Genomic DNA, 25605 nt, shown 5'->3' on the forward strand with positions numbered 1-25605 from the left:
GGGCAAAGCAGTGCACTGGGGCCCCTACCTACACAACCACTCAGCAAGTCACATTCATAGATTAGCATGGGCCCCTATGCTCGTGTGACCCCCAGGCAACTGCCCAGCGTGCCCATGCATTAAGATTGCCCTGGAGATACCGGAAAAGTGTGTGAAGATATGTTTGACAGATTGAGAACTCAAGTTAATAGCAGTGTTGAGGTAACAGACAAGATCCCAGTTTGAGTAGGTCTGCACCAGGGATATTCTTGAAGTCCTAACCTCTTTGCTCCTTTTATTGATGTGTTGACTCCTGGGATAAAAGACCAATCCCTCTGGTAAAGGCTTTGTGCTGATGACGTTGTGTTGTGTAGCTCTAGAAAAGAGGAGATGGAGAGGAAGTTGGAAGAATGGAGAAGTGCTTTGGAAGACAGAGGACTGAAGATAAAAAGGAATAAGACAGAATATATGAGGTTATAATGATGATCAGGATTCAGAAGTTAGCCTGCAGGGAGAGCTATTGAAAAGAGTAGTGGATAAATGTAAATATCTAGGATCAGTGGTAGCCTAAGATGGAGAATTAGATGCAGAAATAATCCATGGAGTGCAGTATGGAAGTAGCAATTGGAAGAAGGTATCGGAAGTATTGTAAGTAGAATTAAGTCGAAGGAAAAGGTAAGGTTTTTAAGGCAGTGGTAAGACCAGCAATGATGTATGGAACTGTGACATGAGCAGTAAAGGGAACACTGGAGAAGAAATTAGATGTGGCAGAAATGAGAATGTGGAGATGAATGTGTGGAGTTACAACAAAGGACAGAATAAGAAATGAGACAATCAGAGATCCAACAAAAATGGGAGAGAAATCTAAGAAAGTACAGGAAAGTAGGCTAAAGTGGTATGGATGTGTGACAAGGATAGACAATGAACATTGGCAAAAGTCTGATGGGAATGAAAATGTGAGGGAGGCCAAAGTGGAGGTGGATAGATAAATAAAGAGAAGAAATGAAGGAAAAGCGCTTGACAGAGGAAATGACCGAGCTGTATAGAGAGAGTTGATCAAGCACATGGACCTCACATAGAATTGGGAAAAGAGGAAGAATAAGAGGAGCAAGTAGCTATAGTACATAAATACAAAGATTTACATGTATCACTTTAATCTTAATATTGTCCTCTTTTTACTGTTCAGTACTCAAATATGTGCCATTCTGACTTAATTAATCTATTAAAATGCTGCATCATTGAACTCACTTCCTCAAATGTTAAACGTGTTCTCTTCAGCGATAGCCTTTTGATAGACAGGCACCTTTCCTCGTCAACCATGGAGAGACGTTACTATGCATGAGTAAAATGCCGGCTATTGTCTTAAATTAAAACAACGAGACCCCTCGAACGCCAATTCCTGCCTGCACTGAAGATAGACAGAGCCGCCGATTCGAAGTTTAAAGTGCTATCGCAGCGTTTTTGCAAACCCTGTTCTGTGCGGCGCTCTCCAATGTGATTGGTCCATTTGTCACAGGTATCCAATCAAATGGAGGCAGCTGCGTAGACCTGCCACAGACTTCTTCCGCGTCCAAGTTTCTCCGATGCGCTCCACCTCCATAAAAAAAACTACCAATAAAAGTCGGCGGCTCGGCCTGGTCAGCCCGGCCCTTCCCAAACGGGACATTGCCCCCCCATCCCCTCCCCGGTTATCGACTTTTTTTTTTCTTCCCCCTTTCCGCCCCGGGTAGGAGCAGGTAGATTGGTCAGAGAGCAGCACAGCAGTCATGGCCACCCCCTTGACCGACCAGGAAAAGAGAAAGCAGATCAGCATTCGGGGCATCGTTGGAGTGGAAAATGTAGCAGAAATCAAGAAGGGCTTCAACCGCCATCTGCACTTCACACTGGTGAAAGACCGCAATGTCGCCACGCAGAGAGACTATTTCTTCGCCCTCGCCCACAGCGTGCGGGATCACCTGGTGGGGCGTTGGATAAGAACTCAGCAGTATTACTACGAAGTGGACCCCAAGGTGAGTGTTGTGGGTGGGCACAGGGTGACGAATAGAAGGAACCCTCACTTGAACCCAGAACCGCACGAAGAGACAACGACCTGGGGCGGGGAAGACGCGCTCGTGCGTGTCGAGCTTCACGGAAGGACTCACAGCGGACCCCTACTCCCCCCCCCTCCGGGCTCGGTAGTTGAAAACTCCCAACTTTATTTTCACATCAGTTCCAGAACGGTGACGCCAGGCTGCCAGCGAACAACGCAGTGCCCGCTGCGCTTTTCCTCCGAAGCGTGTCGTCAAAGGCCTTGAAACTAGAAAGACGCTATATGACCCACACAGACAGTGCCCGAAGAAAGTGTGGATGGGCAGGTCGGTGCGAGCTCAGCCCCACACTTGAGTATCTGCCTGCTTGCCGCTTCCGCCGTGTGCTGTCACGTACGCTTTAACAGCCGAACGGTTTTAATAAAACAAAAAGCCCGCGGCGCTGGCAGCCTTCTAGCAGCCTGGCACTTGTGTAGTGGCACGCAGGCCAGTCGGTTTTTTACCTCATCTAGTATATCCGAAGCAATAAACCTCGCGCCTTGATTGTTTGGACTGAAACAATCGCCCCTTACGGTAGACCCCACACCTTACCATAGGCATTTTAATCACAGGCCTAGTTAAACAGTGGAAAAAGACAGACAAAACTGGCAATGGCAGCAAACCAGGTGGTCAGCACTTGGACACGAACTGTTGGGCACGTGTGGCTCTGAGAGGGGGACCTGTCTCTGACCTGGTGCTGAACATTTGCAGCTGTCTCACGGGTCATCCTGTATCCATATTATTCTTGTGGTGTTATATATGGGTGTAGTGCACTGGAGGGGTGTTACCCCCTCCCCCCTTTCTCCAATAGGGTGCTGGACCATTGCTGTTCTCCTGCAAGTCGCCTGGGGTCTGGTTGGTTTCTGCCTGTGTGCCTCTGCTCAGTGTGTTAGCCTCACTCTGGCATGGATAAAGTACATTAGAGGATGACCTGATCTTTGGCCGGGTGCTGGACATTTATAATTTAGTTTCTGGAGGGTCTTTGACAGGGTGTGGCTCTTCAGAGGACACCTTGTGTCTGATGCTTGGTGCACAGCATAGATGGTCATCCCTTCTATGGTAGTTTTCTGCTATCTATGTGACACCCATAGGTTCTTGCTTCTTGTTCTCTAAATTTGGTAACACATTGCATTAGTCAGCAAGCTTCCTGCTCCCATTTGTAAGAGATCAGTTCTGTCTTCCTCCGTAGAGGTGGGGAGCTGTAGTTGTCTCTTCACCAGCCCTGTTACTTCTCCTTTTGAACAGTTAATGTCATCCAAGGGCCAGCAGCTTCCTTGTTTGCTCAAGTTGTTATGGGAGCAAGGTGTGCCAGGATGCTTGCGTTTAGCCCCTGAGTTTTTATTTTTGAGAGGTCTTCCTGTCCGCCTTATGCCTCTAGCCTGCTAATGGAAGGCTGCTGTGGCGTCGTGAATGTGTCTTCAAGATGCCAGCTCATTGCCTTGGCGCTTCTTAGCCCTGGCAGCCAAGTTCTCTTTGTCTCCAACTTTTCCCTGTTGTTTGACAAATGAAAATGGTGGTAATGGCTAGAGCGGTGCCAGCTTTAGATTTGGACAGGGTGCCCAGCCTCATTCAGCTGCTTAGTGTTGGCATGTCATGTGCCCTCATTCTGTCACATTCACTTCAGTGCTCTCCCAAGCCTGACAAATGGCTCTTCATTTGTTGTTTGCCCCGAGATATCCAGGCGGGGGCTCCTTGATCCAATTTTTGGAAGGCAATTCCAGTGCTAAGTAGGAGGCTGTGAAGAGGACTGCTAAACCTACAAGGTGGCCACTTTTCCAAGCCATTAATGCTGTTAAACAGTGGAAAATCATTGTGTTAGTTTCCTGTTTGTGTGTGCAGAGAACTTCTCGAGTATATTTACCATTTTACTCCAATTAAATGACTTTCAAATTTTGGATTAATTTCTGATTGCAAAAGAAGCTGAACTGAAAATGTAAGCCCCAAGATCTTAAACGCTGACTCTCAGCTTGACCAGCTGGTCAGAAAATCTTATGTGATATCATCTGCTGTTGAATTCTGCTCTGTACTTGTAATATTTCTATTGTACTAGGAGGTCCCCCGCTCTCTTTGCTCGCCAACCCCCACCGGCCTGCACTACACGCCAGCCACTGTGCGTCTTTGCCACTCGCATTGTGAAGAGGGGGGCTGATTGCACCCCAAGGAGATGCAGTTGCTTCTCCGAAACCCCCTCTTAAACGGTGATACAATGGGAAACAAATATAGTTTTTTTGTTTTACCTCCTCTTTGCTCGATCAGCTGCTGGATTGCTGTTGCTGCCGTGCCTTGTGATCAGCATCTCGCGCGGCGCTTCGAACATTTAAAAGCCTGTAAAGCAGGTGTTCTACTCTTTGACTTTTATTTCCGGCCCCAGGCGTGGTTTAATCATTGGGCACAAGGTCTCGTCTCGCGGGATGTGAGTTCTTGATATTTTTTAGTTTATAATTTTAAAAACACAATAAGAATCTGAAAATCTAATGATAAATTCTGAAAAGAATGATACCTAATATATATACAGTGGAACCTCAGGTCACGACCATAATTCGTTCTAAAACTCTGGTCGCAACTCGATTTGGTTGTGTCCCAAAGTAATTTCCCCTATAGGATTGTATGTGAATACAATTAATCTGTTCCAGACCATACGAGCTGTATGTAAATATATATTTTTTTTAAAGATTTTTAAGCACAAAAATAGTTTATACCATAGAATGCACAGTGTAATAGTAAACTAAATGTAAAAACATTGAATAACACTGAGAAAACTAACCTTGCAGTCTCTTTAAAAACCAGGCCGGTGCATTCTTCAACAGCCTACTCGACCTTACTGCCTTCTCGCGCTCTCGCTGCACAGGGAGAGACTGAACATGTGTGGAAATCATCGGCGCATACAAACCGGAAGGGAAACTGGCTTGTTCGTCACCCGAATGTGTGGTCGTGAACAGATGCAAAAGTTTGGCGAACTTTTTTGTCATAACCCGATTTGTACGTGTTCAGAGACATTGGTCACCTGAGGTTCCACTGTAGGTAGGTTTTAAAATAAGCCCAATTTAAAGCATGACAAAAAAACGTGACGTAAATTTGTTGCCCAAAATCGTTGCACTTTTAGGCTTAGGATTTTATATATATATAGTAGTTGAGTAGATTGAGCATTACTTGTGTTCTGTTCTGTGTATTGTATTGTATTTACCCCCTTATTTTGACACCCACTTGCACGCCCAACCTACCTGGAAATGGGTCTGTCTTTGAACTGCCTTTCCCAAGGTTTCTTTCCATTTTTTTCCCTACATCGTTTTTTTTTTTTTTTGGGAATTTTTCCTTGTCTTCTTAGAGATTCAAGGCTTGGGGGGCTGTCAAAAGGCAGGGCCTGTTAAATCCCATTGCTGCACTTCTTGTGTGATTTTGGGCTATACAAAAGTAAATTGTACTGTATTGTAAAATGAATGGTGGCCATTACTGGAGTAAACAGTTTGGAGAATGTTATCCCTTAGGTCTGATAAATTAAATCCTTGGCTCTCCTGTTATGCATTTTCAGACTTTTTAAACCTCTTTCAATTCATTTCTTGTAAATGAGGTATTTTTGCCTAGTAGTTGTAATGTCACATGTTTAGAGAGAGGCAAATTCTTACCTGCCTGTCTGAGCAGCATGCAGCACGTCGCTGCTCGATGACACCATAATGAACAAGAATGTCTTCATTTTCTTTAATTTAATAGAAATACAGGTCCCTACCCCTGTTTTCATTCGACTTACTCGGTTTTGCACCCACTTACTTAAAACCTTGTGAAAGTTTTGTTATCTTATGAACATTACATTTCTGAATGAGATGAGCACAAGTGAATGATTCATTCCTGTGTAAACAAGTGTCGGTGACTTCAAGGGTATGGAGAACGATGGCAGTACCATACAGATTAAACCTCTTCTGGTGGCAATGTATCAAAAATAATGATCTATAAGGTGCAATGAGTTGGTTGTTGGGTGCCAGATGTAGTGGTTTAGTATCTCGGAAATGGCAGACCTCCTCAGACATTCATACACTGTAGTCTGTAGAGCAAATATCTCCAAAAATGCATTGAGGAGCAGTGATGTCAGCATAGGAATCTGGTCAGAGGAGAATGGCCACAGAAAAGCCACATTTGGTCCAATGAAAAAAACTGGCATGCAGAATGGCATCTGTGAATGTACAACATGTATGACCTTTTAGTAAATTGGCAGCAGAAGCAGAAGACCATGTTGGGTGGGCTCCAATCCTGTCCACTAGTGACATGAAGATGAGGTGACTGTGGGCATGTGATCACCAAAATTGAATAAGTGAACTATGTGGAAAGGAGCCAAACCTGGCAGCATTTCAGCCTTGGCCTTCTCCGCGCCTGTCTTGTTTATCTTCTTTGCTCGCTCTTTTTCACGGTCTTCTGCTCCCATGCCCCTTCTCTCCGACTTGCTTTCTCTGTGCATTATTTTTATGTCCCTCTTGGCATGATGTATCAAACTGATCAAAAAATATGTATGTATTTGTGAAAAATTCCTAACCACCGTTGCATCGGCCATTAACGCACTCATTGTATGAAAGAACTCGGACGTGTGACTGAGACAGTGAAGGATGAAAGTGCGTCAAACAAAGCACACGCAGGGGTCTTTACCATGGTAGGCCTTTTATTGCCATGTGGCAACGTGAATTGCAGCCTTGCCAACAACAGCTGCACTTTTCACCCACATCAGTCAGTGCCTATAGCAAGATGGCAAGTCATAAGTCATATAAGGAACATGAGGGTGAGGATTGGCTCTTAGGCTGTTGGCTGCAATCTGTGTCCATCAAGTTCTCCTTCCATTGACATGGAGTTTACGACTTTGATTAAAATGTTTACTGCATGTAAAGTACAGCATTGGTGATACACTTTGCCAACCGAATTTGTTAGCTTGTGGTGCAACTCTGTGTGACTGTAGGTGGAGTATGACCAGAAACTTCAAAATAAGTAATAAAATTAGCAATCAGAGCCATCCATAAAATCTCTGATTGATGCGCCTTTTATTTGCAGCCCAAGTTCTGAGACTTTGTGAGGGGGTTGTGGCGGCCCATGGACATAAAACTGGTTAAGCAGGCACAGGAGATGAAGTAGCTGAGTGAAGCTTACTTGGGCACACGGGAGGTCTTCATGGGTTTACACAATTAGTTAAAACCTCTCAGATCTGTCGTTCTGTATGTGTATACCTCTGATGTTCTGTCTTTTAACTCTCCACAAACATCACTGATGATTCTGTCTCTCTGTTGTTCATAATACAAGTACATTGGGGTAACGCCACATTTATAGTAGAGCTAGCTGTGCTACACGTCTAAAGACAGGTTGAAATCTAAGTAATCAGCGTAGACCCTTCTCTTTAGCATTTGCAGTGCAATATCTATTGGAATGTATTTTGTAATGCCTGTTGTAATAGAATGTCATTCCAACAGATGGTGCATCGCATCACATTTGTAGTAATAAAATGCATTCCTACCAATGTTTGTGATACACACTCTGTTGGAATGACAAATGCAATGCATGTGCCTCTTTTACATGGCATTTGGTACAAGAATCATAAAAGCAGCATTATTTTTGGTGATACGCCATCTGTTGGAATGACAAATACAATTAATTTTATTACCACAAATGTTTGATATGTGCAGTCTGTCGGAATGACAGAGAGCAAGAGACTGGACAAACACAAGGACACTTCTCCTTATTTATGACAAATGTCACTCTGTTTAATGTTCCATGAGCCTCTACAGTATATAAATTCACATACTTATTACATACTATACCTGTTTGTCTCATCACACATAAACTGAAAGGCACTTTCTGTGAGAAAAAAAAAAAAAAAAATGCAGCCTGAAGTAGTTGAGTGGCAGGTAATCCGTAGCACCCACAAGCACGGTGTCTGTAGTGTCCACTAGCACGTCACATTGTTTGATGAAGTCCAGTAGCCATCTTGCCTCCCACAGATGTATGTCTGAGTGATTCTCCAAGGTGAATGTTTCCGACGGCGTCTCTGCTACATGAACGCGTTTAGCACTACGGCTGGGGACCAATCAGCTGATGCGAGTCCCAGTCTTTTGTTTTTGATTCCCGGATCGGTGGCATTATAATCGGAGTTCGATAAGTCAGTTTGATTCAGCAACTGGGTGACAGTCGGAGTGAGATTTAAATTTTTTTGTAGCAATCTTGATTCATCTTCCAACGCATCACATTCTTGTTGCCTCTGTCAGGTAATTGGCAATGTTCTGTGCTGTGTGTCGTTCATCAAAGCTGTGTGTTTCTAGTGCCGTAGTGCATTCTGAATGACCCATTTGTTGTTGGCAGAGTGACAATAGTCGATGGTTAGAGAGATCCACGATTCGTTGATGATAGCAGTGCTTTCTCTCTTTGAAAGTCTGGCTTGAAGGGAGGATGTGCTCTTCTTATAAAGCTCATCTGTTCTGGCAGTTCTAGCTTTTTTGCTGCATTGGGGTTCGTTGTAATGCAGGAATTCCTAAAAGCCTTCCGCCTCTACAGAGCTAAGTGGTAACATGTCTTTAGTAACCATTTCAGCTACTTATTGCATGGCTCGCTCCACTTAACTAGCATCACACTTTCATTTAGTATTAATCAATGAAGTAATGCTGCTTTGGCTAGTGATAGGTGCAGACTTATCAGCATCGGTACACATTTTATGGCTAAGAGAAAGGTGGTGACGCATTGTGCGCTTCGCGTTGAATTTGAGTTTTATTTGGCACATACTGAACTGACCAGTTCATTGGTCAAGTTGTTCCAAATGTCTCCATACTTCACTACATTTCTCCTTGTTCAATGTCTCCAGTGACAAAACTATCGGTTGTCTGATGGTGGTGCAGCTGACCTTGGAAGTTGGCTTGTACTTCATGCCACATAATTTCTTACAGAAAAACAAGTACATGTGATCCTGTGCCAAATTAAGTGCATTGTGATTTATTTTTCCCAGTAGAAATGTTTCATGAGAAGATGGCTCACCCTGTATGCAACACTCAGTATTTCAGGTGTGTGCTTTTTTGGCACATATTAAAGGGATTTGAATCTCAATGTGGAGACATTTTAATATACTGTATCTTTGCTCTTCCGTGTATACAAGTGTACTTTCGGGTACTCAAGATCTTGTTCCCACTCCTGTTCTGCATCCACACTTGAACCCAGTGGCACAGGTCATAGAGAGTTTGGTCTATCTTGGGGATTTTGCTGTTTGCATTTGGACTCCTGCTACTGTCTCTTCTTGTCTCGCAGAGGGTCTACTACCTGTCTCTGGAGTTCTACATGGGGCGCACCCTTGCCAACACTATGGTCAACCTGGGCCTGCAAAATGCTTGTGATGAGGCCATCTACCAGGTGAGCAGCAGTGGGATGGGGAGGCTGGCTCCCAAGTCCTGTGCACCAACCTGGCAAAGCAGTCCTTTAATAATCTCTTCTTGTTCCTCAGCTTGGCTTGGACATTGAAGACTTGGAGGAGATGGAGGAAGATGCTGGCTTGGGGAACGGTGGCCTGGGACGCCTTGCAGGTGAGTGACATTAGACCAAGGTTGGGAGTGTAGGCGATCTGTCGTGGCTGCTGGATCTATGGTGGTGTTTTTTTTTTGTGTGTCTAATTCATTTGCTCCATCTCGCCCAGCCTGTTTTCTCGATTCCATGGCAACGTTGGGTCTTGCAGCCTATGGCTATGGCATCCGCTATGAGTACGGCATCTTCAATCAGAAAATCCGTGGTGGCTGGCAGGTATGGAGCACATTTTGCAACTTATTTTCTAGTGCTCACCTGGGGTGGGTTCGGCAGGTCAAATATTAACCAGCGCAAGTCTTTGTGCTCACTGGTGCCTGTCCAGCAGACTTTAACCTGACCTCAGCAGCTTGATGTGTGTGTGAGACCAAGTGTGTTCATGCAATGTGAGCTCTCTGGTCACTTATTGGATGCGACTCTTCAAACCCACCACCACTTGCTAATGTATACACAATATATCTACAGGTGGAGGAAGCAGATGATTGGCTGAGACACGGAAACCCCTGGGAGAAAGCCCGTCCCGAGTACATGCTACCTGTTCACTTCTATGGCCGTGTGGCGCAGACGAGTGATGGTCCGAAATGGGTGGACACACAGGTGCGTCCTTCTCACATAGTCTCTGTGCCGTAAGTACTTAGTGTTTTAACAGAGTGTACCTCAATGAAGAAACAGCAGGTGAGTTCATTTGTTGACCCAGTGGCTCTCCAGCACCCTTAAGACATTATAAGAAGCATATCATGCCCATTTCTAAGGTACTCATGGTTTTCGGGGGTGTTGATCATACTGTTGCCATTGTCTGTCTTGCCATGTGATACCCCAGAACTTTTTCTTTTTCTCTTCTAGGTTGTCCTTGCTATGCCCTATGACACCCCAATACCGGGATATATGAACAATACTGTGAACACCATGAGGCTGTGGTCTGCACGGGCACCCAATGATTTCAACCTGCGAGACTGTGAGTTGAAGGATGTGGCTGGGTGGGATGTTTTTGGGTTTGTGCAGCCCTAGGCTCTGGGTACATTACTTGAATCCGGTCATGCTGTTGTTAGCTACCATCTCACCACCAGGGGTGCTCATGTTACACCAGTAGTGCATGCCTGTAATTACATAAGTGCCATCACACTGCAGGGCACAATGCAGAAACTGATCATTGTGTGGCACTGTCCAGCACTGGGTGTCTGTGGCTTTAACTGTACAGGACCTAGACGGGCACCAGGCCCTCCTTGCCATGTCTGGAAGACACCAGCAGAGGCAGTCTGTCAACAGGCAGGTCAGAGTGGAGCTATGCCCACCTGTGAGCACTTTTTATGTACCTGACATGACATTGGCACCAATACAACTGTCTCCCTCTCTTATTTTCCAGTTAATGTGGGGGACTACATCCAGGCCGTACTGGACAGGAACTTGGCTGAAAACATCTCTCGGGTCTTGTACCCTAATGACAATGTAAGTGACACTCTTCATGCTTCTCTATAGTTTTATTTTTTAGAGTGATTGGTTTCATTTGTGGCAGTATGGTAGCCCTACTCCTAGATTTGGGAGCCAGGGTCCAATTCTAACTCTGGCCCCTATCTGTATTGAGTTGGCACATTTTCCCAGTGCCCAGTCCTCCCATAATCCAAAGGTGACTGTATTACTTGTTCCTGTGTGTGTGTGTTAATGTTGGTGCCTCTTCCAGATTTGGTTCCTTCGTTCTATCCCAATGCTGGTGGGATAGCCTCTGCCACCCTCTAATTGAATAAGCGATGGTCAGAAAGTGGCTGTGATATTGTGTCAAGTTACAGTGTTTTCCCCCACCACACTGTGTTTGTTGTCAGTGTTACTCTTTAGATTACGGGCATGTGCACTTGGGGGCTGTTATGAGCATACATGACCTCCTCATATGTCCACATCTTTTAATTTTGGGACACCACTCCCAAATTTAATCACGAGGACATTTGAAATATATGCCCATGGCCCCACCTGAGACAGGCCTTTTGCACAAGGCATTCACTTTTCCAAAACGTGACTGTTGTTGCAGTTCTTCGAAGGGAAGGAGTTGCGCCTCAAGCAGGAATACTTTGTGGTTGCCGCCACATTGCAAGACATCATTCGGCGTTTCAAGGCCTCCAAAGGGGATGGCAAAGGCATGCGCACTTCATTGGATTCTTTTCCTGAGAAGGTAAGTGGATGGCCTGCTGAGATCTTTGGGTTACAGTGTTGGTGGCTTTCATGCTGTGGGAGCAGCATCCTCTAGTAGTTGGTGCAGTGCTGATTGCTGACTCCAAGCAGCCCTGAGTGGTACTGTTAGGCTGCTAGTGCTCATACCACCAGAGTATGAAAGTGAGGTACTGTGTCCATGTTATGTGGGTAAGGGTGAAGGTGTTGGTGCAATAAATGGTGGTGAAAACCAAGGGATCAGTACGCCCCCTGGTGGATAGACTTAATTTGATTTTCTTCTCTACTGACATTCCTATCTTGGTTTGCCTTACAGGTGGCTATCCAGCTAAATGATACTCACCCTGCCATGGCCATTCCTGAACTGATGAGAATCTTTGTAGACATTGAGAAACTGCCTTGGGAGAAGGTGAGCTATTCATGTGGTAGGGTGGTCTGCTGAGCTCCTTATCTCCAGAGAAGCTTTGTTAGATTTATTCAGGCCTGTGGGTCGTGTTGATGTTTGTCTCAGTTTTGTAAATTTCACCTGCGTGTGGGTGTTTAGGTTTGATTGCACATTTTCTGTGTGGTTGGATGGTTTTCTGTGGCCACTTTGTACTGATGACTGCCCTTGTAATGTAACTTTATATAGAGCTCCTTTCATAAAGAACAGCACACAAGATAACAATTTATTTTGTGGTGAACATCTCTATATGATGTGTAAGGGTGCTAAAATGCTGCTTATTATTTTTATGTTTTTTTTATTTTTGTTGTTAATTCTATAATGCTTGCCGTGCTGCACACTCTTTCCAGGTCTTCTCATGGCACTCCATGTTAATTCATATGCAGTTTAGGTTTGCTTCTGGTGGTGGTCTGTTGATTTATTTTTTTGCTTTCATCACTGAAACGGTGTTGCTCATATCCTCTGTTCAGTCTGCTCTGTCTTGATGTTAGTGCATCTATCTTGTGTCCACTGCAGGCATGGAGCATCACTCAGAGGACTTTTGCCTACACAAACCATACTGTGCTACCTGAGGCCCTGGAACGCTGGCCAGTCCAATTAATGGAGACTCTACTACCTCGCCATCTGCAGATCATCTACGAGATCAATCAGAAGCACTTGGATGTATGTGTGTGGGTCCAGAGGTTTGGGGGGGGTGGCCAGTAGAAGGCAAACATGACTGGAGTGTGTGAGGGGCCACTTGAGTAATTTGTGGGGTTGAGGAACACGAAGTCACTGAATATGTGATCACTTTTGTTTAATTCTGTCTTGTATTGAGTGCAGGCTCTGAGCGCTATAACCAGTTTAAGGGTCAAATACAAATGACATTATATACAGACCTGGCTAACACACAGTATAACAAAGCCATTTTAAACTGATTTACATAAGGGTACCCTAACAATATCTGTCAAGTAACTTTATCATTGAGTTATGACCAGTTGACAACAGAGGAGAGGGAAACAACTCGAGCATCCCTATAAAAAATAACCCCCTGGGGTCAACAGTCAGACATAACTCAAAATGACATAAACAGAGTCGAGCACAGATGTGGATATTTACAACATTTATGTTCACAAATAAAATATCCTAAGTTGAAACTTTCTAATGAAATGACATGTCGCTGGCTCCAAGAACTGATCTTTTAGGAAGTCCCTTTCTAAAATAAAGCCCTGCAGTCATCATGACCCGTGACTGTTCTTGACTTTAATGTGTGCCCCTTACCACTTCATCATGTGAAATGCCACCTGTGTTGTGCAACCGAAAGCTACTTTTGTGTACAATGCCAGGCCTCCAAAAATGTGCTTTTCTTCCACTTGCAGAGAATCACCACCCTTTTCCCAGGAGACATCGATCGTCTGCGCAGGATGTCTCTGATTGAGGAGGAGGGTGTGAAGAGGATCAACATGGCCCATCTGTGCATCGTGGGCTCCCACGCTGTTAATGGAGTGGCAGAGATCCACTCCAAGATTGTCAAAGACCAAGTGTAAGGTTCCTTTCTTGTTTTGTCTTATTTTGCTGCCAGGCTGTGCCACACAACCAGCTGAGAAATTGTGAGTTGAGGGTTTCCTTAGGAGCCCACCTGCTGCCTTTGAGGAACATCGAATGGGCAAGGTCAGACAAAGAATGTGGAATGAGACCTGAGCACTGCTGCTTAGCTTCACATTGGCCATTGTCTGTGTTGCACTTGCATATTTTCCTGTGTGTGTGTTGTTATTATCTGAGTGACAGTTTCATTCTGAATTCCAAAGATGTGTGTAGGACGAACTGGTGTGTCTTAAGTTGACCCAGTATAGTAGAGTTGTGGGTATGACTGGTACCCTGTGTACCTTTTTATTTCTTTTTATTAATATTTTTTGCTGTTGGCCTATCTGCAATGTATGACATTGTTAATGACTTGGGCACAGTTACATTTAAACTTGAAGGTAAAAACTGCAGCCAATAAATAAACGTGACCCTTGACAACAGTGCCCTTCGGAAAAACAGGCATAGAGAGAAAGCGGAATTCTCCACAGTTCACAAGCATTAAAACTCAAACAAAATATCCAGTGATTGCTCTAACACGTTAAATGTAAAAAAAAAAAAATATGACCAGCGGTTAACAGATGAGTCGTGCGGGACCCGATTTGACGCTTTGTACCACATGATGCCAGTCAATGAATAACATGCAGGACTAAAGTAAACTATTTTTTTATATAAATATGAGTAAGATTAATTTTTATTTATCTTCAGGCCTTCATTTTACACCACAACAGATGCAGGCTACATATCAAACTGTGTGCTGGCTGAGTTAGTTATATGAAGATTGCTGACCCTGATGAAGCTCTTTGAAATTGGGCCTTTTAAAGCTGTTATAATAGCAAAGAGAGAGTCCGACATATTCAACGTTAAAGCACAGAATGTTTGCAAATGGTAGAGTTGTCTCACATTTGATTTAAGTGCAAAGAAATTTGTAATATTCACTGTTCACAAATTATGAAAAATCATTTATACAAGATGTGTTTGTACAAGTAAACATGGCTGTCTTTTCCGTACTGAGGCTGGAATATTCATCTTGGTGGTGTTTTGGAGATTTTAATGCCCAAGGAATTGTTTTTTGCAGACAGAGTTTTACTTACAACTTCTGTCTTTTCCAACACCATTTTGGTTTTCGAGATTGGCAATGCTACTTTGTGGCTTTCACGTTGGCTATTTTCATGGGAATTCTTCCATGATGCACTCGGGTCTGCACCAGTTACGATGTCATTGGTGCATTAGTATAAATGCTTCATTCTGTTTACCTTGCAAGTGGGATTGACGGCGGACCCGAGTTGACTGTGTTCCAATAAAACATTCAGAAAACCAATAAAGACGCGTCTAGGAAAAGCTTTGTTCTGCTTGCGCCATTGGAATAAAGAGAAGTCGATAACAATGCATTATGTGGTATTTTATGTATCCAAAAAGCATAGCAACATGTCCACAGATAGAAGTTGGACAGTACTGTGTGGTATGACTGATTTAATAAGACACAAACAGACAAGTGCTAATAAACATTAGAAAGCTACAGTTTTCACTAAAGTTTGCGGTGTACAGCGCCATTTTGGATTGCCATTGTGATTTGAAGTCAGACTTGACAGACTAGCCCCAAGTTTCATCCTAACTTCCCACTTGAAAAGATTCCCTGAAAACAACCAGTTGTATCCAAGATTTGACCAAAGCAAGCGATTTTTATTTTCCTTGATTTTTCTAATTACTGGTTATTGAATCAAAGCTCTGCCTTTTGACACTGATTTTTGGTTTTGTTGAAACTCTTTTTGACTTTTAATTGCTTTTTGATTCCATCCTTTTTTTCCAATCCTCATTCAGTGGATTTTTTCTGTCTGACTGCCTTTTAGTTTGAATAGAGTGTTCAGCAGGAGTTTGGAAGACGTTGGTGTGGTTGCCATGGAATATACATTTGGAAAGCAATGCTCTCTTAAAATGAATAGGCTTGGAAAATTTTAATAAATGAATGAAAAGAAATCTGATAAAAATTACCTTCTCAAACGGGCTTTGTCCAATTCGGTACCAGAGGGTGCCAAAGCCTATCCTGGTGGCATTGGGTGCCTGGCCAGTGTGTCAGTCCATTGCAGAGCCCACACTCCCACTTGCCCAATTTAGATTTGCCAGTACAGCTCACCAGCAAGTCGTTTCTGGATTGACACAGAAAGAACTAGCAGATGCCACACAGACATTGGCCTTGTGCAGAGGCGCTGAATCAGTGAGTTGGCAGAACTACCCATTGCAGCCCTTTAGTGCCTTCTAAACAATGAACTACGAGTGAGAGCAGGTCATCTGCATCTCAGTCCAAGAGCTGTGCTGCCAGGCTGTTTATTGTTTTGTGAATCTCTTTTTTTAATATTCATATAGGTTTCGTGATTTTAGCGAATTGGAGCCAGAGAAGTTCCAGAATAAGACCAATGGGATCACGCCTCGCCGATGGCTGCTGCTGTGTAATGCTGGGCTGGCAGAGCTTCTTGCTGAGGTACTTTTTTGACTGCCATCCTGTTCAGATTGGATGTGATTTGATCTCCTAGGTTCATCACTCATCTACATCTTACCTATTAAGCATTATTACACTGTGAGAGAGCTTAGAGTTATATGTGCCAATTTAAAAAAATCCAATCTTCCCTACCTTAACAGAAAATTGGTGAGGATTATGTGAAGGATCTCAGCCAGCTGAAGAAGATTGGTGCCTTTGTCAATGATGAGTCCTTCATTCGTGATGTTGCCAAAGTAAAGCAGGTGAGGACTTGTGTGATGGTTGAGCACCTTGGGCTAAATTGGTCACCTGATGTGCTGGTCACTGGCAACTACACCGTCTCCCAGCTCTTCAAGGGGTGCTGGCCCAATTGGCATGGGCTTGTATCCTACTGCTGCCACCATCACCACCACGTCTATCTCCTCCCAGTTCCTGATAACTGATGCATAACACCGAATCAGCAAGCCTCACTGTTTCCCCCTCATGCCCCCCAGGAAAACAAGCAGAAGTTTGCACAATATCTGGAGAAAGAATACAAAGTGCAGATCAACCCTTCCTCCCTCTTTGACGTGCATGTGAAAAGAATCCACGAGTACAAGCGCCAGCTTCTCAACTGTCTGCACGTCATCGCCATGTACAATCGTGAGTAAGGGCACGGGTCTAGGGCAGCATGGGCCACTGCGGGCATGGCAGAGAGGAAGTTATGACACCTTTATGGTGAACCTGATGCCATACTTCTTTCTGTTCGCTTCCTTTCCAAACTGTGGCCCCTAATTCTCCAGGTTAAACCACAACCACTTTCCGCAATTTGTCACTTCAACTTCGCGCCCCTCTGTGCTTGAAAAACTTTAAAAACTGTTTCATCTTCCAGACTTCATTATCTTACCTCATGCCCACCCAAATAGTGGCAGGTCTGGGAATTCTAGTCTTCCTGTTCTCTGGAGCCCATTGGTGCTCCTAGTTCTATCTTGCCAAAGCTTTTTTGGTTTTAATTTCTTTCTAATCACAATGTGTCCCACTTGCTTTTAGGTATTAAAAAGTTTCCCTCAAAGCGCTTTGTACCACGGACTGTGATCATCGGTGGCAAGGTAAGCAGTGTGCATGTGGGGAGCTGCTTTGTCTTCCGCTTTTAGTCCTTGCCTCGGTTTGTAATGCTGTAATGTGATGGCATGTATTGGTCTGTCTACAGGCAGCCCCTGGATACCACATGGCCAAGATGATAATCCGCCTGATCACTGCAGTGGCTGATGTCGTGAACAGTGATCCAGTGGTGGGCAATAAGCTCAAAGTCATATTTCTGGAGAATTACAGGGTATCACTGGCTGAAAAGGGTAAGACATGGGGCAAGTGAGTCTGGAGCAATCTAGCTGTTATAGGGGCCTATATGGTCCACCGGGGTGGCATAGGTCCTTAGCAATGCAGGTAAACTGATGGGACAACCCCACAACTTCTGAATAGATGGAACGTGGCCAAGCTCTTTAAATAACACATTGTGGGGAAGAAGTGCCACTACCAGGCCAGGTGACAGTGGTATGCTCACTTGACCTCCATGCCTGACGTAATAAAATGCTGTGTGTGCCATCAATGTATTGTCATTAATGGATGTCAGTTTCCTCACCCCTAACAAAACAAGAGTTGGGCACATGACCAGACTAAATGAGTATAAGTGGCAATTAGCAGCATGGTGGAACTAATGTAGAGAACCGCATTGGCGGCTGCTATTGGCGGTGCTAAACACTGAAGGTGTGGGCAGCATGAGTGTGCTGCTGGGCTGGCCAGTGATACTCCAATATACAGTATATACTCGCGTTTAAGTTCTCCCGCAGATAAGTCAGGGCTTGATTTTTACCGTATAATTTCCGGTATTTTATAATGCAGAAAACTTGCGCTATTGGTCCAAGAGATGATGATATGCTAACGCCCACCTGAGAGAGTTACCATGGAGCACACTGCCTTTTTTTTTTCTTTCTATGAATTTTGCCTACGTGACTATACGGTAATACCCAAACTATTCTGAAGTGAAGTTTGCACTATTTTGTGTTTTTTGTATCTCACCCCCTACTATACCTTTATCATAAGAACATCCCTTATCTACGATGGAGCGTTCAATCAGAAGAAATTATGAAGCTGGTTTTAAATTAAAAGTTGTTGAAGTGGCAAAAGAAATTGGTAACTGTTCTGCTGCAACAAAATTCGATGTGTCTGAGAAACTGATGCAAGATTGGAAGAAGTAAGATGTAAAGAAAAAAATGTAAGGGTTGCATTTTTGAACGGGCATTTTAGTCAGGGTCTGATTTTATGATCGATTTTTTTTTTGAGTTTCAAGACCCGGCTTATATGCGAGTATATACAGTATTTGGATTTTTGCATCTCCATAGCTGGGGTGTTTTAAGCTGGACCAGACCTGTGCCTTTAGGCCAGTGGTTCTTGACCTTTATGCCTGCAGTATACCACGTGAAAAGTTTTTTAGTAGTGTCTGCAATTCATAATTGTAACATAATGAGAAGGCATTTTTTGTAAGGCTTAATAATAATCAGTAATTGTAGAATGTCACTGAATCATATCCTGCCAACTACTGACTTGAGTTAAGTACTACCAAGGGCAGATCTACCACCAGGGCATTCTGGAAGTGTACCCAGAGCACACCCCCGGGGCCCGTGACAGCAAGGGGCCTTTACTCTAAGAAACCTGCTTGATGAAGCAATCGAGCATCTGTGAGTATAAATGATCACGGTGACCCAACCCGCCAAAAACACAGCCATGACAATTGTACAGCTTTAAAAATTGATGCAGTGCCATTGGTGGCAAGTTCATTTACTTTATGAAAATGGTCACACGTGCTACAATGCTAAAGTTGTTTATGGCAGTGAGACATTGTCACCATTTTTATTTTTTAACATTTTATTCTTATTGGGTCATTACCAGCTACCTGTTCCCATTCTAACTATTAGTAGCTGGAACTGGAGTGACCACATAATTCCGAATTGCTGTGCTTGCACATATAGAATGTGTGGAGTCCATCTGATCTTTCACCGGACATAAGGGACATTTTAATGCCAGGTGTAAATGTAATCTAGCTGAACTACATATGGATACAACGTATGTATTAAATGCACTTTAATGGGGATCTTTCAGAAAACTAACAGTCACTGTGGGCTGCATATGTTTTAGATATTGATAAAGCAAACCGCATTACAAAAGATCCAGGGACATTAAGTTTGACACCCATGCTGCAGCTTCCTTTTTTTAATGAATTACACATTTTAAGGCTACTTTATAATTTTCAGTTATCTTGCGGCTCCCCAGAAGTTTACAGGACCCCGTAATGGGCCACACCTCCCCAGTTTTGTACCACCGCTTTAGATGACCACATAAATGGCCTGGAAAGTAAAACCATCTTTGTTGCAACAACCTGGTCTGCGTCCCCTGCCTGATTTGTAGCACGCAGGTGTACGCTACATTACATTTTACAATATTGCCTGATCTGAACAGCAGATGTGTGGCACTTTACGACATTACTTGATAGATAATTAGTCATGCTTAATGGTTATATTGTGCTTGGGTTGGTGGCTAGGCCAATATTTTTGTTCTGTTTGACCTATGCATTCTTGATCACATAGTTGGCAAAGAATTTGATTTTATTGGGCAATTAAGTTTTTATTATCCATTTAAATAAAAACACAGAGTTGTGATGTGATGTACACTTGCGTGACAGTGAGGCACATATGCAACTGCTAGTAAGGCAGGTGATGCAGGTCAGCCAGCAATGGATGCATTGAAGCCCCACTCCTCTGAATGCAGTATGATGTGATTGATTGTATTTGTTGGAATATAAAACGCTGCCACCAGTGGCATTTTGAGAAGTGGATATTCTTGTCTGCGCCAAGCTGAGGTGCTGAAACTGATAACCAAGGGTGCCATATAGGGAATGTCACCAACTGGCCTCTGGTAGTATCCTCACACCAGACCCTTTGTATCACATGTGCCATAAGATAACACTTTATTTGTCACTGTCTCTTAGTAATCTCATTCAATCCATATGAAATCTTGCCAGTAAACTTACACTCCTCATCTTGTCACCCAGTGATTCCAGCCACAGACCTTTCGGAACAGATCTCCACTGCAGGTACTGAGGCTTCCGGCACCGGCAACATGAAGTTCATGCTGAATGGCGCGTTGACTATAGGTACAATGGATGGCGCCAATGTTGAGATGGCTGAGGAGGCTGGAGAGGAGAACCTGTTTATCTTTGGCATGAGGGTGGAGGACGTAGAAGCACTCGATAAGAAAGGGTAAGTGAGCATAGGTGTGGTTCTTGACACCAGGGTCTTTGGACCCTTTGGGTTCTTGGTCCACACAAGTAGTTTCTGTGGTGAATTTATCTTAACATGATCATAGAGGACACTTCTTTCAGTGTTGTCTATTTATAGATGGAATGGTGCAGAGTGCTCAAGTGGTAGCCAGTGGCACCTACAATGTGTTTTTCTTTCTATATATCCTATAGCTATGTGGCTAAAGATTACTGTGATAAGCTGCCTGAACTAAAGCAGGTTATGGACCAGATCAAGAGTGGCTACTTCTCACCCAAGGAGCCAGACCTCTTCAAAGACATCGTTGATATGCTCTTCCACCATGACAGGTAGATGTGTACCGTCCAAGGCTGGCAGTGTCTATGTTAGGCACTCCATTTTTCATTAATTATTCTTTTCATCATTTGTAGATTTAAAGTGTTTGCGGATTATGAAGCCTACGTGAAGTGCCAAGATAAAGTCAGCGAGCTCTATCAGGTACTGGCATGTTTGGTTTCCATAGGTTGCCTAGCAGAATTTTTTTTATTGTTATTCGTAAAATCACAAGCATGATAATATGAAGAAAGCAGAAAATATAAGTTGCAACTAAAGTACTGTAGATCTACTTGCATGTCAATTTTGAAATTTACAAGTGGTGACTGTTGGTGATGACTTTGGAAACGGCAATTAGCCCAGTAGACTATTAACAGTAGTGTATTTTTGAACAAGAATCTAGAATGGCCAAGCATTATGTTCCTGTTCATCATGGTGCAAGCCACTTCAAAGTGTTCATTGTGAGGACTGTGGAGCCCCAGGGTGGAAACAAGCTTGACTGGCACGTCTCGTCAATTGCGGTTGGCGTTGCATTGCTCAGTCTTTCCACCTGACATGTAACCCAGTTGCTGGGCTGTTCCATTATTTCCAGTGGTGATGAATGTGAACCTGATCACAGAATGCCTTAGCCTTGAGTGAGCATTGGGTATTTAAAGGGACACTCCATCCAAAAGTGATAATTTTTGTATCTGTTACTTACCCTGTATAAATAGTAATGGCCCCGATTAATTTTTTAGTCAAATGTTCTCATAAAGAACAGAGATAACAAAATTCATCAAACATTGGTCTTGAATGGAGACCCACAATGAACCATGACAAACAACATCACAACATCCATGGGAGGAAAAAAAATCTGTAATTATTTGTGTCACATTATCCACATTTTGGGTATCTAGTCATACGTAGTTGTCTTATTTAACACTATTTTAGCAGAAATACATGTCTGGAAAATCAAACTGCAAAGTGCACTCCAGGGACTTCACGTATAATGCTGTGTATTGAATTCACACTAAAACATGGAGTACAGACAAAGGTGAAAATGTGTATACGCACAAAAACATTCAGATGCACAAAACTGTGCATAAGCCAATTTCCACGCACTTCCACTCCATAAATCTCGATCAGCATGAAATGTAATGCATGTGCACACACCTGCTGCCCCACCCCGACTCCTCCAAGAATTTTGCATATTTTAATATGCAAATCAATATAAATATCACCTTCCGTTCAGTGTTTGGTTAAAAGACAATGGCAAAAGCATGTGAAAAAAGAAGAATTTCAGTGAATGCAAAATGGAGGCAAGGAAAAACGTACGATTTGTTGGCTTAAGTAATGATATAAGCAACAAAAGTGTAGCAGAGATACTCAAAAGTTCAAGTTCAGAAAGTCACACGGTGCCTGAAATAAAAAAAAAAAATAGTGGTTAGATGTCACAGCCCACAGTCTGTTTATTCTGTTTCAGACAATATTACAAAAGCTGACCCCTATGCGATGGTCAGGCAGTTATAGTGCTGCTGTGCCGATCCTGTAATTGGATGCTGGCTGCACACACACCTCTGCCTTGGAAACCGCTGGGTGACCATCTAGCTGTGTGCTGATGGACTGTTCTCGAGTCACAAAATACAATAGTGGATGTTGTAAGGATGTGGCCAATGAACTAAGGAACACAAGGGTTATACTATGTGATATTGATCACAAATTAAATAAATTGGTTAAAAAAATAAATGCTGTGTCTGATTATCTATCTGTTGTTACATTCAGCTAATTACATTTGACTGATCATTTGGGTGAGTCAGGTTCATAATAGCAAATCTCTTCAGGTACGAGTAAGCCATGATTGTGTGCCACATTATATTTGCAGCACGGCACATGCTTGCACAATGCGACACACATTCTGTGCACTATAGAGCAGCACATTAATCGAGTGGAAATGCTTTATATTTACATAAGCAAATTCATTCTCTGAAGGCACCTTTATAGTGTAGCATCGGTGTTGGATCAATTCTCTGCTCTTTATCTTTAAAAGAACTGCTTGCCTTTTGCTGCACTAGTTGGAAAAAGCACCTGCGACTGAGTAGAGTTGCTGTTTTTTTAGGCACTCCTGCTATAGATGATGTAATGCCTACTCATTGTTTTGGTGACTCATCCCTGGCTGATGTAACTTGTCTGACACCATTGCAATAGCAATGTGCTTGCAGCTGACCGCTCCAATTACATTTGGAAAAGTGGACATTACTGCAAATTGCTCATTGATGTCTCTCAGTTCAACCACAATGTAAGGAAATCTTATATATGTGAATGACAAACGGATAATACCATCCTGTACAGCAAGCATGCTTGTGAAATGCCTGATCGGTCAGCAGGTTCACGTTGAAAAGCTGCTGTAGCTAAAAACCCTAGAGTGGACAGAACTTGCAAAGGAGCAGGTAGAGCACAATTCCTCAAAGTCTGCCTTTGCAAAGATGGCGCCAGTTCAGCAAACAGCTCTTGGAAATCGAAATTGACTTAGAAGCCAGTTATCATCATCTATAAATATGTACTCTCTTCTAACAACGCTAAAGCAGCTATGGTAGTTGGAATACTGTGGTCATTCTGTGCACCATTATATTGGTTTTACAGAATGATTACAATCCATTGAATCAAGTTTGTAAACGATATGCAATTAATTTTGGTGTATCTGATAAAACACGCATCATAGATGTGAATCTAAAAATGGCTGCTGTGAAAATGTGTGTGGCTTTACACCAAGTTTAATTTTTATACATCTCGAAGTGAGCATGGAAACGGGCGTACCCACCATTTATACATGAGACTCCAGATGATTTGAATTTTGGAATGGACGGTCCACCTCCCCTTCATTCATTGCCAAGTAGGCTTGTCCAGTTAGCTAGCAGCTGAGTGGTGCATCATGTGATATCAGAATTGCAAAGCATAGTCTGAGGGAAGTGTACACTTCAGAGACTAAAAATGGAAAAAAATATTATCTGGTAGGAACCATGCCTCATAGTTGTGCATGTCCGAGACACTTCAACAAGCAGAAGGTCAAGTCACTGGTGCCACTTCACAAATTGCCATTGAATAACCCTGAAGTAATGGAGTAATGGCTTACTCTGATGAACAGGAATGTAGCGAGCAATACGAAAGTTTATTTCTATTGCACCTTTTCATATAAAACATGCAGCTCAAAGTGCTTTTCAAGAAATATTATTTCAAAGAATAAATGAAATACGAAAAAAAAATTGTAAAAAAAAAAAATACAAACTTGCGTAATACAGATGAACAAGTAAGCCCGTCTTGTGCAGTTTTGCTTGATATGCTTATTTTGTAGAAAGGAGGCCAAGCCCATGTGCACTGGTCACTGTGGGTATACCAGGGTAAGGAATAACTCGGTCCGCTTTGTCCAATCCATCTTAACTGTGTTCTACCTCACCATCCTAACTTGCTGCTGCTTTTTGTTCTCCTCTTCTAGAACCCAAAGGAATGGACCAAGATGGTCATCAAGAACATTGCTTCAGCAGGAAAGTTCTCCAGTGACCGGACAATTAAGGAATATGCCAGAGACATCTGGGGAGTAGAGCCAACAGACCTAAAGATCCCAGCACCCAGTGAGCCACGGGAGGCCTTTGAAGAGAAAGCGAAGGCTACCGTCAAGCTCCAGAAGATGTGAGAATGCGTGGGGTCAGTCGGCTTTAATGTGGTGTGCAAGTCACAGGTACAGCCAGGCCACTTGAAGTGGACTTTTCCCAGGATGGAGTTGCTTTCACCATTACTGCTGTTTATCCTAAGACCTGCTTTAGGGATGCACATACATTGTTAACCACAATTGCCTGATGAAATAATAGCACCTGGTCACTAGGAGATGGGTCATGTATGGGGGGCTGGTTGGTTATCAATTGCAGTATGCACATTTTTAACACATTAAATGCATCCTTTCCAAAAAATGTGCTGGCTTTTTTTTTTTTTTTGTCCAATGTTTTGATCACAACCTTGTTCCTAGCTGTCCTCTAGTTTACATGATTTACAGGGAGCAGCCTGATTTCTTATAACCAGAGCCATTTCTAACCTGTTGTGGCAGCGAATACACTCACATTCATATCATGCAATTTCAGTTATTCCATTCTTAGTTCTCCTTCACCCAGCGCCCAGTGTATTACACATTAGTGAGATTTGTTAACTTTTTGGGTGCTGGTTCACATGTTGACCCTGATATGGTGTGGAGTTTCCATTTTCTTCCAATGTCTCTGTGGGTTTTTTTTCCCCCTCCCAAGTATTCCACTTTTCCTTACAAATCCCAAAAGCATTAGGTTACTTGGTGTTTCTAAATTGGCGTGATATCAGTTGGAGTACTTAACCATAAATTGAGGCCGCTCCATGCCTGTTTTTGCTTTGTGCCTGCTGCTGCACAGGTGAGTTTAGTAAGTGCATGGTTGCTATTGACATTTCATGTTCGACCTTTTGAGAAACTCTCTTAAAATTTGTGTACAGATTACTTAGATGTTATAGCTTGATGCAGCCACAGGGTGGCAGTGTCAACTAAGAAAGATCCACTGTGGGTGCTTGTAAGGAGTTTATGGCTGCCTGATGACTTATAACTGGTGGTCTGTTTTCTTTAACTTCAGTTGGTTATTCCAGAGGTACAGAAGCTGTGGCACAAAAGGTTTATATGACGTGTCAAGATGGAAATGAGGCACTGATAACTGCTAAATATCGCCATTTCTTTCAAAGTTGGACCACATGTGCACACTTGGGCAACTTGGGGTGTTACTTCACTCCAAA

At 43.2% G+C, this 25605-nt stretch overlaps 1 protein-coding gene across 1 annotated transcript; it reads left to right on the forward strand.

The window, feature by feature from the left end:
* Positions 1 to 1532: 1532 nt before the first annotated feature.
* Positions 1533 to 24770, forward strand: pygl (phosphorylase, glycogen, liver). The gene is made up of 20 exons (XM_039741162.1): positions 1533 to 1988; positions 9306 to 9407; positions 9499 to 9577; positions 9688 to 9791; positions 10038 to 10169; positions 10416 to 10527; positions 10936 to 11018; positions 11593 to 11733; positions 12046 to 12138; positions 12688 to 12834; positions 13530 to 13693; positions 16096 to 16210; positions 16369 to 16470; positions 16702 to 16849; positions 17237 to 17295; positions 17397 to 17538; positions 20292 to 20499; positions 20712 to 20846; positions 20928 to 20994; positions 24299 to 24770. The coding sequence occupies exons 1-20, from the start codon at positions 1746 to 1748 to the stop codon at positions 24494 to 24496; spliced, it is 2574 nt and encodes an 857-aa protein (XP_039597096.1). The 5' UTR covers positions 1533 to 1745; the 3' UTR covers positions 24497 to 24770.
* The last annotated feature ends 835 nt before the right edge of the window (positions 24771 to 25605 follow it).

Source organism: Polypterus senegalus, chromosome 18, assembly GCF_016835505.1.
Source record: "Polypterus senegalus isolate Bchr_013 chromosome 18, ASM1683550v1, whole genome shotgun sequence".
In the NCBI taxonomy this organism is placed as follows: Eukaryota; Metazoa; Chordata; class Cladistia; order Polypteriformes; family Polypteridae; genus Polypterus; species Polypterus senegalus.